At 47.6% G+C, this 16,235-nt stretch overlaps 1 protein-coding gene across 1 annotated transcript in view; it reads right to left on the reverse strand.

Moving 5' to 3' along the window:
• calb2a (calbindin 2a) overlaps nt 1-4,585 on the reverse strand; it is a 66,572-nt gene extending 61,987 nt beyond the window's left edge. Inside the window, exons 1-2 of the mRNA XM_078535203.1 lie at nt 4,522-4,585; nt 3,732-3,812 (exon numbers count right to left, since the gene is read on the reverse strand). Coding sequence (XP_078391329.1) covers nt 3,732-3,812; nt 4,522-4,581 — 141 coding nt within the window. The 5' untranslated portion in view covers nt 4,582-4,585. The remainder of the gene's footprint in view (nt 1-3,731; nt 3,813-4,521) is intronic.
• Between the last annotated feature and the right edge of the window lie 11,650 nt (nt 4,586-16,235).

The following is a 16,235-nucleotide window of genomic DNA, read 5'->3' on the forward strand; positions in this document are numbered from 1 at the left end:
TCTCTTTCTCTCCCCCTGTTTTCTTACTGGCTCTCTTTCTCTCTCTTACTGGTTCTCTCTGTCTCTCTCCATCTCTCCTCTTACTGGTTCTCTCTCTCTCCCTCTCTCCTCTTACTGGTTCTCTCTCTCTCCCTCTCTCCTTTTACTGGTTCTCTCTCTCTCTCCCTTCCTCCTCTTACTGTCGCTCTCTCTCATTCTCTCTCCATATTTGTTTTTCTGGTTCACTCCTCTATGTGTTCTCACTTCTTCCTTTTTCTGATTCATTCTCTTTACTTTCTTTTGGTCTGTCTTGTTTTATTGGTTCCCTCGCATTCTCTGCCTCGTTTTCTGGTTCTACCTTACTCTGGCATTCTCTCTCCTTTTCATGGTTCTATCTCTCTCAGTCCTCGTCTGGCTCTCATTCTGTCTCTCCTTTTTTCTGGTTTCTTGCCCTCTCCCTTCTTCCTTTTTCTGGTTTCTCTCTCATTTCCCCCCTTTTTTCTTGTCCTCTCTTCCTCTTTCCTGGTTATCTCTCTCCCATCTTCTCTCTATCTCATTCTTATTTCTCTATCTCCTCTTCATCATTTATCTATCCAGTTTATTTTCTCTCTCCCCTTCCTTTTCTGGCTCCTTCTCTCTTTTTGCTGTCCCTGTCTGTAGAATAATGGGTTAGTAGTTATGGTAATGAGGTAGTGATGTGCATTGAGTCTGAAGACACAGTCCATGAACAAGTAGACCAACCAAGTTCCTACCTCGATCAAACTCCCTTTGGAACATTGAGGAGAAACAGAAACAGAAACGTTCGAACATTGTTACAGGCTGCAAGGGCGAATGAGTTTGAATATCACAAGCTCTGGGATGATATGAAGATCAACAATGACAGGAACAAGATCAGGGGAGCTGTGAAGGCACCGCAAGGCTTAACCTGGGTAGTTTGGGCTTTGTGGGGAGATGGTGGGCATGAAAGTAGTTTAAGGAAATAGTTGAAAATAGTTACTAAAGAAATTGGGACTATGCTTGCGGGGGGTGGGGGGGGGAGATGTAAAATAATGGGTAATAGTTATGGCAATGAGATAGTGATCTGTATCATGATGTGACAGTGACATCAGTGCTCATGTGCAAGAGACTGGGAAGAGAAGATGGAATAGTCTATACAAGAAAGAGGTGTACTTACCTAGCAGCTTAGGGTACACATAGGGTACCCGAGTTAGACCTAAGTCACTCATAAGTATTGGGAAACCTTCCCAATCCAGAACAGGCCACAAGTTACCCGGAGAGAGACCCAAATAGTATTCATAGTGGAAACCAAACCACTTCCTTTTTTCTCCTATTTCTCGCTCCCTCTTTTAATTGGTTTCCTCTCTCTCATCCTTCATATTCTTGTTCCCTCCCTTTCTCCATCCCCTTTCTGGTCTCCCTCTCTGTCTCATTCTATATTTATCCAATTATTTCTCTCCATTTTCTATTTGCTTTTCTCTTCCTCCATTTTCGGATTATTCTATCCCCCCCTTTTTTTCACCTTTCTCTCTCTCTCACTCCTTTTCTGGTTCTGAGTAAAATTGTTTATAAAGTTAATTGCCTGGCAGACCCAGCAGCTTTTCCACATGAGGGGAATTTTTACTGCGACCTTGGCTGAGACTGGGGAGTCTAGAAACTTTGGCCAGGGTTTTCTGGTCTTGTTGTGGTGGGACCCGCCCCGGGAGGTTCGGCGGCCCAGCCAAAACTCCATTGACTTTTGGCGGGACCGGACAATCCCGGCATTGGGAAGTCCAACCTTTTGCCTTGTGAAAATTGGGAAAGGGTGAAGTTGGCAGGTGACATGTTGGTCTGGGCAATGGTTTGGGACTCTGCGGGATACAGCAAGGTTTAGCAGTTCAATAAACTGCTCGTTGATCTCACTGGAACCTGGGATTAATCTCCCCACACTCTTCCCAGAAATGGGAAGCTGTTGAGCACTGATTCAGTTAGCACACTACCAGTTTCCCTGCTTAGGGCCCCCCAGTTCATTAAGTTTTATCATGGGGTATCTGGGATAATATTTTCCGCTTGGTGTGCGGGCGTGTGCTCAAACGTGAAATGATGACATCAGGCGAGCGTCCTGACAACATTGTGCACTCACCTGATATTTTGGTCGGCGGGTGTGCGTGAGAGTTGGCAGCGCGCCCACTAACAATTAAGAGGCCTATTAAGGCCATTAAAGTAGCAATTGACAGGGATTTTTCGCTGCCCGTCCAATGTCACGGTTGGCGGGCAGGCAAATCGGCCAGGCGGACTTTGCATTTTTGAGGAAACCTCATCGAAGGGTGGGATGAGGTTTCAGTGATTAATTTTAAAAAACTTAAAATGCTTTGAAAAAACTTTCATCATCCTTATGTTGAGGTATCTCATTCTGATGGGTGGACATTTTTTCCCGATTTTACATTCTGTTTTTATTGATTTTAAATTCGTCAGCTCCCTGAGGTAGCTCTCTGACTTCGGGGGACTTTCCTTCCGCGCTCCGCCAAGCCCGCGCTGACGTCAGCGCTCGCCCTCCTCCTGCCCCCACCCCTGCAGCGCTGAGCCTCCCAGCGCGTGCTTCACCTTGGCTGGCCGATAATTGGCCAGCAGCGTGAAGTCGAGGTTGAGGGGCCGATCGTGGTTGGCGGTCTGTTCCCCGGCTACTCCTGGGCCCATCACTCACCGCTGCCTGCCCACCCGAAAATTCTGCCCCTGGAGATTTTCCCCATTCTACAAGTTGCTCAGTTTAGCTCTGGTCTCCACCAAAACCTCTCATTGCTCGCTGATGGGTAATTATTGTGTTGGGGTTCCAGTTCCTTTTCGCCCTGCTCATGCCACCATCCTCCACCCCTATTCTACACTTCTTGGCAGAGGAGGAGATTAATCTATGTACCCCCACCTGGAATGTCCTTGGTGGTTTCCCAGAGTAAACAATGGGGAAGTTCCTCCCCCATTTTTGGCTATGCAGTGGGCCAGCTGGACCCTCAGAGAGGACCAAAGGTTCCAAGTCGCCAAGGAGCGTGTTCCAACAAATAGAGGCTCCCTGGCTGCTTGCAAGTGAATGAAATCGTTGTGAGGTTCATTCCTCCTGGGAAGAGGAACCCTCCTTGTTAAAAAATATCCCAATTGAATGGATAATTTAGTTAATTCACTCTCAGGAAATGAGCATTGCTAGCAAGACTGGGACTTAATAGTCATTCTGAAATGACCCTGACAAGGTGGTGGTGAGCTACCTTAAGCCACTGCAGGCCATGTTATTGCGGGTTGGCGGAGTGTGGAGTTGAGGTCACACTCAGGTCAGCCATGATCGTATTGAATGGTGGAGCAGGTTCGAAGGGCCGAGTGGCCTACTCCTGCTCCTAATTCGTATGTTCACCAGTATGTTTGTATGTGATGTAGGTGCACCCACAGCGCTGTTAGGGAGAGAGTTCCAGGATTGTGACCTAGTGAAGGAACAGTGACATATATATAAGTCAGGATGGTTTGTGACTTGGTGGGAAACCTGAAGGTAATGATGCTCTTGTCCATCTGAATGGTGGTGGTCACAGGTATTTTCAAAATGAACTCCCAAGATCAAACTGAACCCCAAAACAGTGAATGAGTTTGAAAATGAATGTCAATTGATGCTGAAGTGTGGAAAGTTCCTCACTCTGGACTACTCCCACTGACGGCCGTTCTCAGTGTTGTTAGCGTTTAGGCCTGAGTTTGATCTGGACTCCAGTGCAGTCCCCCACCCCAGCTCCAACTTTTCATACCTCCATAAACTCCGCACTGGAACGTACACACTGCCGGAAACACAGGAGAAAGTTCTCTTCTGTCGGAAGTATCTGGGCCAGCTGTAAGGGAACAGGGTGAATATTATTATTTCCCTCTGGTCTATGGCTTCCTGCACTCTTCCCCTAAACACCAGCCCCCAGCTAATAGAACAGAAACCAGAACTGCAGTGACTATCGCCAGCTTTCACCAATGTAACTCCACAGCTGATATTGTAGAGGTGCTCGAGAGCGCTCCAGGTGCCTGTGGTTTTGATATGCCCGGCCCAGCATGGAAGGGATTGAATATTCAGCACAAGGGGTATCCTGGGGTCATTGCTGTGAGACGGAACTCTATCACATTGCTCAATGTCCCCAACAGGAAACTGGCTTTTCTATATCGCAAAGAAGTTCCGATCTTTTTCTTTCTTCCAATTTCTCCCCAGGCCTCCTGTTCAGGCAAAGTTTCATCCTGACTTTGACAGGCTATTTGACTATGGGGGCATCATGGCAGATCCAAATCCTGCTCCCCACCAAAGGTGCTGAGTCCAATTCTAATGCTGTTCCAACACCATTCCCCCACCACTCCCCCCTCCGCCAAGCTGAGACCTCAGCACAGATTGAGGATGGAGCTTGGGGACCTCCCCAAGGGTGTGTTGCAGCACCAGAGCAGCAGAAACCTTTACACAATCGGGATTACATGCTTCAGACTCATATGACCACCCAGGGTTGGAGTAGGAGGTGGGGTAGCTGATGGGAATAGAGCCCCAATTGGTGGTACAGACACACTTACCTCAGCAATCTCAATCCTGCCATCTGCATTCCTGTCATATTTTTCCATAAATTCCTTCATCTGTATTTCCTGCTTTTGCAAAACAAAACACACGCACTAAATACATTTCACTGTCAGGCTGAATGGGAAAGTTTGAAGCAAACCTGGGCGACTCCGTCAAAGTCAGACTTTCATCATCTCCCGTGGAACAGGCGATCCATGATATCAAAGAAACTCTGGGCATGCACGAGAGATACACCCACACACATATCGACACACGCACACACACACCCAAACACACACACACCCACACACATATCGACACACACACACACACACACCCAAACACACACACACATATCGACACATGCACACACACCCAAACACACACACACCCACACACATATCGACACACGCACACACACACACACCCACACACATATCGACACACGCATACACACACACCCAAACACACACACACCCACACACATATCGACACACGCACACACACACACACCCAAACACACGCACACCCACACACATATCGACACACGCATACACACACACCCAAACACACACACACCCACACACATATCGACACATGCGCACACACACACACCCAAACACACACACACCCACACACACGTCCACACACACATCCACACACATATACACACATGGACATACACACACACACATACACACACACACATACACATCGACACACACACACACCCACACACACATCGACACACACACACACGCACACATACACACACATCAACACACACACACACACACATCGACACACACGTACACACATCAACATACACACATACACACACACACACACATCGACACACACACACCCACACACATCGACACACTCACACACACGCACACACACACACATCGACACACACATACACACACACATCGACACACACACACACCCACACACACATCGACACACACACGCACACTCATACACACATCGACACACACACACACACATCGACACACACACACACACACACCCACACACACAAACACCCACATACAAACACCCACACACACACAAACACCCCCACACACACTCACACACCACACACACACACACACCCACACACACACACACACACCCACCCACACACACACACACACCCACACAAACAGCCACACGCACACACACACCCACACACACACACAAATACCCACACACACAAACACACACACACATACCCAAAGACATGCAGACACACACACACCGACACACAAACGCATACACACCCACCCACACACAAACACACACACAGGCACCCCCCAATACATGCACAAACACCCACACACCCACATGCACCCACACCCACACCCACAAACACACCATACACATACATCCACACAAACCCACACACACCCACACACACAAAGATACACACACACACCCCCACACACACACACAAAGACACACTCACACACACAAATACATATACACTCTACACAAATACCCACATGCACACACGCTCACACACACCCCCACACACATACCCCCACACACACAAACCCCAACACACAAATGCACATACACACTGCACACACACAAAGACACCACACACCCCAACACACACAAACACACACACACACCCACAGCACACACATATATATACACATACAAACGTGTACATACAAACATACACCACATATACAGATACAAGCACCCTACACCACCCCACACCTAACACAGTCACACACAGTGCCCCCACACACATAAGTATACAAGAATCTAAGAGACAGGAGCAGGAGTAGGCCACTCGGCCCCTCAAGCCTTCTCCGCCATTCAAAATGAAATATGATTACTGTTGATCTGACTGTGGCCTTAACTTAGCTTACCTGCCCACCGCCAACCTCCCCTCCCCCCACCCCCAACCCCACACCCCCACACCCCGCTTAACCCTTGTCTTCCTTTAGATCAAAAATCTGTCTAACTCAGCCTTGAATATATTCACTGACCCAGCCTCCAATGCTCCCTGGGGAAGAGAATTCCAAAGAATAACAACCCTCAGAGAAGAAATTCCCATTCATCTGCACCTTACATGGGAGACCCATTATTGTGAAACTGTTTCCCATAGTTTGAGATTCCCCCACAAGTGGAAACATCTTCTCAACATCTACCCTGTCAAGCCCCCTCAGAATCTTGTACGTTTCAATAAGATCACCCCTCATTCTTCTAAACTCTAATGAGTATAGGCCTAACCTGCTCAACCTTTCCTCATAAGAAAATCCCCTTTGCAGGAATCAGCCTCGTGAACCTTCTCTAACCTGTTTCCAATGTCGGTATATCCCTCCTTAAGTAAAGATATCAAAACTGCACATAGTACTCCAGGTGTGGCCTCACCAATGCCCTGCAGAGTTGTAGCAAGATTTCCCCAGTTTAATATTCCATCTCCCTTGCAATAAAGAATTAATTCCATTTGCCTTCCTAATCACTTGCTGTACCCTGCATGCTAACTTTGTGTGATTCATGTACAAGGACACCCTGATCTCTCTGTACCTCAGATTTCTGTAATCTCTCTCTATTTAAATAACATGCTGCCCTTCTATCCTTCCTGCCAAGGTGAACAAGTTCACATTTTCCTACATTATGCTCCATCAGCCAAATTTTTACTCACTCATGTCCCTTTTCCGACTCTTTGAGCTGGGTTTTAAAATGGATCGGGGCTGAAGTCGGGGACCAGGCCTGCCGGTGCTTTCAGCCTCCATGTTGTTCACCACCACCATTCCCACCCTGAGCCACTTTCAAGAAGGGCGGCATGGGGGTCGGATTGGCTGCTCGCCGTTTCCCAGTGGGTAGCAATTCAGCACAGTTAATGTTAATCATGGGGCCGTTCCTGTGTGTACTGCCATTTCCAGTCAGCAATGTGTCTAGCTCATGTTTTCCTGGACAATATCCAAGCCAACCCGGGGTCGGGGGTGTGTGGGGTTGGAGGGGGTCGGTGAATCACTCCTCTAGGCTGCTGGGTCGCAGCTCGGGCTGCTAGCCATTCTGTGGAGGGGTCACCTTTGGTCACTGAGTGCTGGAGGACCTCCCATTGACCCTCCAGCATCAGAAGCACTGGTTGGATGTCCAGTCCCTGCCATTAATTGACCTGGCGCTTCAAAAATTCTGGCGGGTACATCTGGAACCTGCAATGCAGGGTCAGAACCCGGAACTGAACTGGCGGCTGGTTTCCTGACTCAGAATTGAAAATCCTGCACCCCCTTTAGGACTGTACCCTTTATACTGTCTCTCCGTGTTCTTCCTCCCAAAATGAATCACCTCACATTTCTCTGCATTAAATTTCATCTGCCACCTATCTGCCCATTCCACCATCTTGTCTATGTCCTTTTGAAGTCCTACACCATCCTCCTCACAGTTCACACTGCTTACAAGTTTCGTATCAACACTAAACTTTGAAATTGTGCCCTGTACACCAAGGTCTAGGTCATTAATATATATCAGAAAGGACAGGGATTCTCAAACCAGTCCCTGGGGAACTCTACTACAAACTTTCCTCCAGTCTGAAATCATCCATTAACCACTACCCTGTTTCCTGTCACTCCTCCAGTTCCGTATCCGTGGGCAGAATTGGGCGGGCAGGCCCGGGAGCGGCCACAAAACTGACCGCTGCCTGTGATCGGGCCCTGACCGCCATTTCACGCTGGTTGGCCAATTACCGACCAGCCAGGGTGAAACATGCGCTGATAACCTCAGCGCTGTCAGGGTGGGGGGCGGGAAGAGTGCGAACGCTGAAGTGTGCGCATGCACGCAGGGGTGCACTCAGTGAAAGCTCCCTGAAGGCACAGTGCTGCCTCAGGGAGCTGAAGATCTTTCACATTAAAAATAAAGAATGGAAAAATAAGGAAAACATGTCCCCTCAGGTGAATCTGAGCAGGTACATGTTAAAAATGAGTTTTAAAAATGTTATTGTTTTTTAATCACTGCTCGAAACCTCATCCCGCCCATGGAACTGTAGGTTGGGCAGGCAGGGAAAATTTCACTTTAATTAATTTATTAACAGGTTTAACAGCGCTCTTAATTGTCAAGGGGTGCGCTGTCGACTCCCGCGCGCGCTCACCGACTGAAATATCGTGCAAGTGAGCGATGACATTGCTATGATGACACTCGCCCGACGACATTGCTATGTCACACTCATGCTTTACTCAGTGACTATTAATTTTGTTTTGAATTAGCATTTCTAGAAGCTTCCCCACCATCGAGGTTAAATTGACTGGCCTGTAGCTGCTAAACTTATCTTTACATCGTTTTCTGAAGAAGAGTGTAACATTTGCAATTTTCCAGTCCTCTGGCACCATCCCTGAATCTAAAGAAGTCTGAAAAATTATGGCCAGTTCCTTCACAATTTCCACTCTCACTTCCCTCAGTATCCTTGGTTGCATCTCTTCCGATTCCAGTGCCTTATCAACTTTAAGTGCAGATAACCTATCCAATACGTCCTCCTTATCAATTTTAAACCCTTCTAATGCCTGAATTTCCTCCTCTTTCATCATGGACTGGGTAAAATTTTCTTCCTTGGTAAAGACAGATGCAAGGTATTCATTTAATACCTCAGCTATGCCCTCCAACTCTATGTTTAAATCCCCTTTTTGGTTTCTAATAGGCCCTACTCTAACTTCTACTAAGCTTTGAATATTTAGGTGCCTACGAAAGACTTTGGGCTTCCCTCTTATGTTGGCTGCCAGTCTCTTTTCATACTCTTCTTTGCTTTTCATATTTGCTTTATCACCTCCTCTCTGAATCTTCTATGTTCAGCCTGGTTCTCAGTCGTATTATCCATCTGACATCTATCATGTGCATACTTTTTCTGCTTCATCTTACTCTCTATCTTTCATCATCCAGGGTGCTCTGCAGTTGTTTGTCCTATCTTTGCTGTTCAGCCAAGTCTCATTATGCATTTGTGGCTGAGAGCCCAGATGTCTATTACTCTGTTGAAACAGCTGTGCCCCTGGGAAAATATTGCTTGACCGACAGATCTTTCTCTCTGATCTATTCTGTCAATTGCACAATGTTTATTTGCACCAGATAAAGAGGTTTCAAGTGTTTGCAGTGTCTACTATTGATAGTTTAAAGGGTCTGCTGTAAAAGCAATTTCTATGAATGAATGACTTTTTAAAAAGCTTTTTCACACATGCTATTGTTACTATGGGGATTAGTAGTTCTGTATGGAGTATATTGGGTAAATGGGCATGGAACTGCCATGGGTTAGTATGAAGGGCTTGAGTGGCCATGGGGTTGGGTAGAGGGGGATAGGTTGGCATGGAGGTCAAAAGGGGGAACAGGGGTTTGTGGGGGACATAGGTTGGCATGGAGGGTAGGAGCGGCGACAGTGTGTGGGTGGGGGAGCATGAGGTGGCATGAGTTGCACGGATGGGACATGGAGTGTGAGTGGAGGGGCTATGAGGGATGAGGGTTAGAGGGCTGTTTTTTGTTCTATTGGTTTACTTGTAATTGGGACCAAGTCACAGGGCACTGACATGGGACTTTCAACCAGCTGCCTCGGCACCTGGCTGACCTGTGGCATCTCTGAACTGTTTCCCGGGGTGGTGGGCCTGAACACAGACACCCCCTGCCCACCCCGCCTGGAATAAAAATCCCACCTTGTGGTGCTTGCACACAAGGCAGGCATGCTGAGCCGGGACAATTCCCAACTCCCACTCCCCAAATGGAAGATGAATATCCAGCCCATAGTTCCAAGTCAGGATGGTGAGTGATTTGGAGGGGAACTTCCAGGTGATGGTGTTCCCATCTATCTGCTGCCCTTGCCCTTCTAGATGGTAGTGGTCATGTGTTTGGAAGGAGCTGCCTAAGGAGCCTTGGTGAGTTTCTGCAGTGCATCTTGTAGATGGTACACACTGCTGCTACTGTGCGTCGGTGGTGGAGGGAGTGAATGTTTGTGGATGGGGTGCCAGTCAAGCGGGCTGCTTTGTCCTGGATGGTGTCCAGCTTCTTGAGTGTTGTGTAGCTGCACTCATCCAGGCAAGTGGTGAGTATTCCATCACACTCCTGACTTGTGACTTGTAGATGGTGGACAGACTTTGGGGAGCCAGGAGGTGAGTTACTCGCTGCAGGATTCCCAGCCTCTGACCTGCTCTTATAGCCACAGTATTTATATAGCTAGTCCAGTTCAGTTTCTGGTCAATGGTAACTCCCAGGATGTTGATAGTGGGGGTTTCAGTGATGGTAATGCCATTGAACATCAAGAGCAATGGTTTTATTCTCTCCTGTTGGAGATGGTCATTGCCTGACACTTGTGTGGCACAAATGTTACTTGTCATTTATCAGCCCAAGCCTGAATGTTGTCCAGGTCTTGCTGCATACGGACACGGGCTGCTTCATGCACTGAACATTGTGCAATCATTAGCGAACATCCCCACTTCTGACCTCATGATGGAAGGAAGGTCATTGATGAAGCAGCTGAAGATGGTTGTGCCTAGGACACTACCCTGGGGAACTCCTGCAGTGATGTCCTGGAGCTGAGGTGACTGACCTCCAACAACCACAACCATCTTCCTTTGTGCTAGGTATGATTCCAACCAGCGGAGAGTTTTTCCCCTGATTCCCATTGACTCCATTTTTGCTAGGGCTCCTTGATGCCACACTTGGTCAAATGCAGCCTTGATGTCAAGGGCAGTGACTCTCACCTCACCTCTGGAGTTCAGCTCTTTTGTCTATGTTTGAACCAAGGTTGTAATGAGGTCAGGAGCTGAGTGGCCCTGGCGGAACCCAAACTGGGCAGCAGTGAGCAGGTTATTGTCGCTTGACAGCACTGTTGATGACAACGTTCATTACTGATGATTGACAGTAGACTGATGAGGCAGTAATTGGCTGGGTTGGATTTGTCCTGCTTTGTGTGTACAGGACATACCTGGGCAATTTTCCACTTTGCTGGGTAGATGCCAGTGTTGTAGCTGTACTGGAACAGCTTGGCTCGGGGCATGGCAAGTTCTGGTGCACAAGTCTTCAGTACTATTGCCAGAATGTTGTCAGGGCCCATAGCCTTTGCAGTATCCAGTACCTTCAGCCATTTCTTGATATCACGTGGAGTGAATCGAATTGGCTGAAGACTGACATCTCTGATGCTGGGGACTTCCAGAGGAGGCTGAGATGGATCATCCACTCGGCACTTCTGGCTGAAGATTGTAGCAAATGCTTCAGCCTTATCTTTTGCACTGATGTGCTGGGCTCCTCCATCATTGAGAATGGGGATATTTGCGGAGCCTCCTCCTCCAATGAGTTGTTTAATTGTCCATCACCATTCACAACTGGATGTGGCAGGACTGCAGAGCTTAGATCTGATCCATTGGTTTTTGGATCACTTTGCTCTGCCAGGTTGGCACCTCATTTTTAGATATGCCTGGTGCTGCTCCTGGCATGCCCTCCTGCGCTCTTCATTGAACCAGGGTTGATCCCCTGGCTTGATGGTAATGTTAGAGTGGGGGATATGCCGGGCCGTGAGGTTACAGATTGTATTCAAGTACAATTCTGCTGCTGCGGATGGCCCACAGCACCTCATGGATGCCCAGTCTTGAGTTGCTAGATCTGTTTAAATCTATCACATTTTAGCATGGTGGCAGTGTGATTCAACACAATTGAGAGTATTGTCAATGTGAAGATGGGACTTAAATACCACAATAATTTTGGGATGGTCACTCCTACCATTACTGTCATGGACAGATGCATCTTCAGCAGGCAGATTTGTGAGGATGAGGTCAAGTATGTTTTTCCCTCTTGTTGGTTCCCTCACCACTTGCCGCAGGCCCAGTTTAGCAGCTGTAATTTAAAACTCAGCCAGCTCGGTCAGTAGTGGTGCTACCGAGCCATTCTTGGTGATGGACAATGAAGTCCCCCACCCAGAGTACATTCTGGGCCCTTGGAACCCTCAGTGCTTCCTCCAAGTGATGTTCAACATGGAGGAGAACTAATTCATCAGCTGAGGGAGGGCAAGACTTGGTAATCACCAGGATCATGTTTGACCTGATGCCATGGGACTTCTTGGGATCCAGAGTCAATGTTGAGGACTCCTGGGGCCACTTCTTCCTGTCTGTATATATGTGTGTGTGTGTGAGAGAGAGTGTGTCTGCATTCACTGTGTGTGTGTGAGCCAGTATGTCTGTGTTCACTGTGTGTGAATGAGAGAGTGTGTCAGTGTTTACAGTGTGTGTGAGTGAGAGAGTGTCTGTGTCCACGGTGTGTGTTTGAATGAGTGCATCTGTGTTCACTGTGTGTGTGTGAGAGAGTGTGTCTGTGTTCACTGTGTGTGTCAGAGAGTGTGTCTGTGTTCACTGTGTGTGTGTGAGAGAGTGTGTCTGTGTTCACTGTGTGTGTGAGAGAGAGCATGTCTGTGTTCACTATGTGTGTGTGTGAGATTGTGTCTGTGTTCACTGTGTGTGTGAGAGAGAGTGTGTCTGTGTTCACTGTGTGTGTGAGAGAGTGTGTCTGTGTTCACTGTGTGTGTGTGTGAGAGAGTGTGCCTGTGTTCACTGTGTGTGTGATAGAGTGTCTGTGTTCACTCCGTGTGTGTGTGAGAGCGAGTTTGTGTTCAAAGTATGTGGGCAACAGTGTGTCTGTGTTCACAGTGTGTGTGCGAGAGAGTGTGTCTGTGCTCACTGAGTGTGTGAGAAAGAGTGTCTGTGTTCACTGCGTGTGTGAGTGAGAGAGAGTGTCTGTGTTCACTGCGTGTGTGAGGGAGTGTGTCTGTGTTCACTGTGTCCATGTGAGAGAGTGTGTCTGTGTTCACTGTGTGTGTGTGTGAGAGAGTGTGTCTGTGTTCACTGAGTGTGTGTTTGAATGAGTGCATCTGTGTTCACTGTGTCTGTGAGACAGTGTGTCTGTGTTCACTGTGTGTGTGTGTCAGTTTTCACTGTGTGTGCATGAGCAATTGTGTCTGTATTCACAGTGTGTATGTTTGAGAAAGTGTGTCTGTGTTCACTGTTTGTGTGTGAGACAGTGTGTCTATTTTCACTGTGTGTGAGAGATTGTGTGTCTGTGTTCAATGTGTGTGCGTGGGCGAGTGTGCTGTATTCACTGTGTGTGTGTCAGAGAGTGTGTGTCTGTGTTCACTGTGTGTGTGTGAGAGAGTGTTTCTGTGTTCACTGTGTATTTCTGTCAGAGATTGTGTCTGTGTTCACTGTGTGTGTGTGACAGAGAGTATGTCTGTGTTCACTGTGTGTGTGTGTGTGTGCATCAGAGATTGTGTCTATGTTCATTGCATGTGTGTGAGAGATTGTGTCTGTGTTCACTATGTGTGTGTGTGTGAGAGTGTGTCTGTGTTCACTGTGTGTGTGTGAGAGTGTGCCTGTGTTCACTGTGTGTGTGTGAGAGAGTATGACTGTGTTCACTGTGTGTGTGTGTGGGTGCAACAGAGACTGTGTCTGTGTTCACTGCATGTGTGTGAGAGATTGTGTCTGTGTTCACTGTGAGTGTGTGAGAGAGTGTGTCTATGTTCACTGTGAGTGTGTGAGAGAGTGTGTCTGTGTTCACTGTGCGTGTGTGAGAGAGTGTGTCTGTGATCACTGTGTGTGTGAGAAAGTGTGTCAGTGCCACTGTGTATGTGAGAGAATGTGTCTGTATTCACTGTGTGTGTGATAGAGAGTGTCTGTGTTCGCTGCGTGTGTGTTTGAGAGCGTGTTTGTGTTCAAAGTGTGGGCGACAGTGTGTCTGTGTTCACAGTGTGTGTGTGAGAGAGTGTGTCTGTGCTCTCTGAGTGTGTGAGAAAGAGAGTCTGTGTTCACTGCGTCTGTGAGTGAGAGAGAGTGTCTGTGTTCACTGTGTTCATGTGAGAGAGTGTCTGTGTTCGCTGTGTGTGTGAGAGAGTGTGTCTGTGTTCACTGTGTGTGTGTTTGAATGAGTGCATCTGTGTTCACTGTGTGTCTGTGAGAGAGTGTGTCTGTGTTCATTGTGCGTGTGTGCGAGAGTGTGTCTGTGTTCACTGCGTGTGTGTGTCAGTTTCACTGTGTGTGCAAGAGCGATTGTTTCTGTATTCACTGTGTGTATGTTTGAGTGTCTGTGTTCATTGTGTATGTGTGAGAGTGTGTCTGTGTTCACTGTGTGTGTGTGTGAGAGAGAGTGTGTCTGTGTTCACTGTTTGTGTGTGTGAGAGTGTGCCTGTGTTCACTGTGTGTGTGAGACAGTATGTCTGTGTTCACTGTGAGTGTGAGAGTGTGTCTGTGTTCACTGTGTGTGTGTGAGAGAGTATGTCTGTGTTCACTGTGTGTGTGTAAGACAGTATGTCTGCGTTCACTGTGTGTGTGTGTGAAAGAGTGCTTCTGTGTTCACCGTGTGTGTGAGAGTGTGTGTCTGTATTCATTGCGTGTGCATGAGCGAGCGTATCTGTATTCACTATGTGTGTGTAAGAGAGTGTGTCTGCGTTCACTGTGTGTGTGTGAAAGAGTGCTTCTGTGTTCACTGTGTGTGAGAGTGTGTGTCTGTATTCATTGTGTGTGTGTGAGCGAGTGTGTCTGTATTCACTGTGTGAGTGTGAGAGAGAGTGTCTGTGTTCACTGTGTTTGTGTGATAGAATGGGTCTGTGTTCACTCTGTGTGTGTGAGAGAGTGTGGCTGTGTTCACTGTGTGTGTGAGAGAGAGTATATCTGTGTTCACTGTGTGTGTGTGAGAAATGTGTCTGTGTTCACTGTGTGTGTGTGTATGTATGTGTGTTTAAGAGAGTGTGTCTGTGTTCATTGTATGTGTGTGAGAGAGTTTGTCTCTGTTCACTGTGTTTGTGTGAGAGAGTGTGTCTCTATTCACTGTGTTTGTGTGAGAGGGTGTGTCTGTGCTCACTGTGTGTGTGTGTGTGTGTGTGAGAGAGAGAGTGTGTCTGTGTTCACTGTCTGTATGTGAGTGTGTCTGTGTTCACTGTCTGTGTGTCAGGGAGTGTGTCTGTGTTCACTGTGTTTGTGTGAGTGTGTCTGTGTTCACTTGTGTGTGAGACAGAGTGTGTCTGTGTTCACTGTGTGTGTGTGTGAAAGTGTGTTTCTGTATTCACTGTGTGTGTGTGAAGGAGTGTGTCTCTGTTCTCTGTGTGTGAGATTATGTCTTTGTTCACTGTGTGTGTTTGAGTATGTCTGTGTTTAGTGTGTGTGTGTGAGAGAGTGTGTCTGTGTTAACTGTGTGTGTGTGAAATAGTGCTTCTGTGTTCACTGTTTGTGTGTGAGGGTGTGTGTGTGTTCACTATGTGTGTGAGAGACTGAGTCTGTGTTCACTGTGTGTGTGTATGAGAGAGTGTCTGTGTTCACTCTGTGTGTGTGTGTGTGTGTGTTTGTGTGTGAGAGAGTGTGTTTATGTTCACTGTGTGTGTGACAGAGTGTGTCTGTGTTCACTGTGTCTGTGTGTGAGAGAGTGTGTCTCTGTTCACTGTGTGTGTGTGAGAGAGTGTGTCTGAGTTCACTGTGTGAGAGAGTGTTTCTGTGTTCACTTTGTGTTTCTGTCAGATTGTGTCTGTGGTCACTGTGTGTGTGTGAGAGATTGTGTCTGTGTTCATTGTGTGTGTGTGAGAGAGAGAGAGAGTGTGTCTGTGTTCACTGTGTGTGAGGGAGTGTGTCTGTGTTCACTGTGTGTGTGAGGGAGTGTGACTGTGTTCACTGTGTGTGTGTGAGGGAGTGTGTCTGTGTTCACTGTGTGTGTGAGGGAGTGTGACTGTGTTCACTGTGTGTGTTTGAGTGTGTCTGTGTTCACTGTG

This window comes from Cetorhinus maximus, unplaced genomic scaffold, assembly GCF_964194155.1.
Source record: "Cetorhinus maximus unplaced genomic scaffold, sCetMax3.hap1.1 HAP1_SCAFFOLD_325, whole genome shotgun sequence".
Lineage (NCBI taxonomy): Eukaryota > Metazoa > Chordata > Chondrichthyes > Lamniformes > Cetorhinidae > Cetorhinus > Cetorhinus maximus.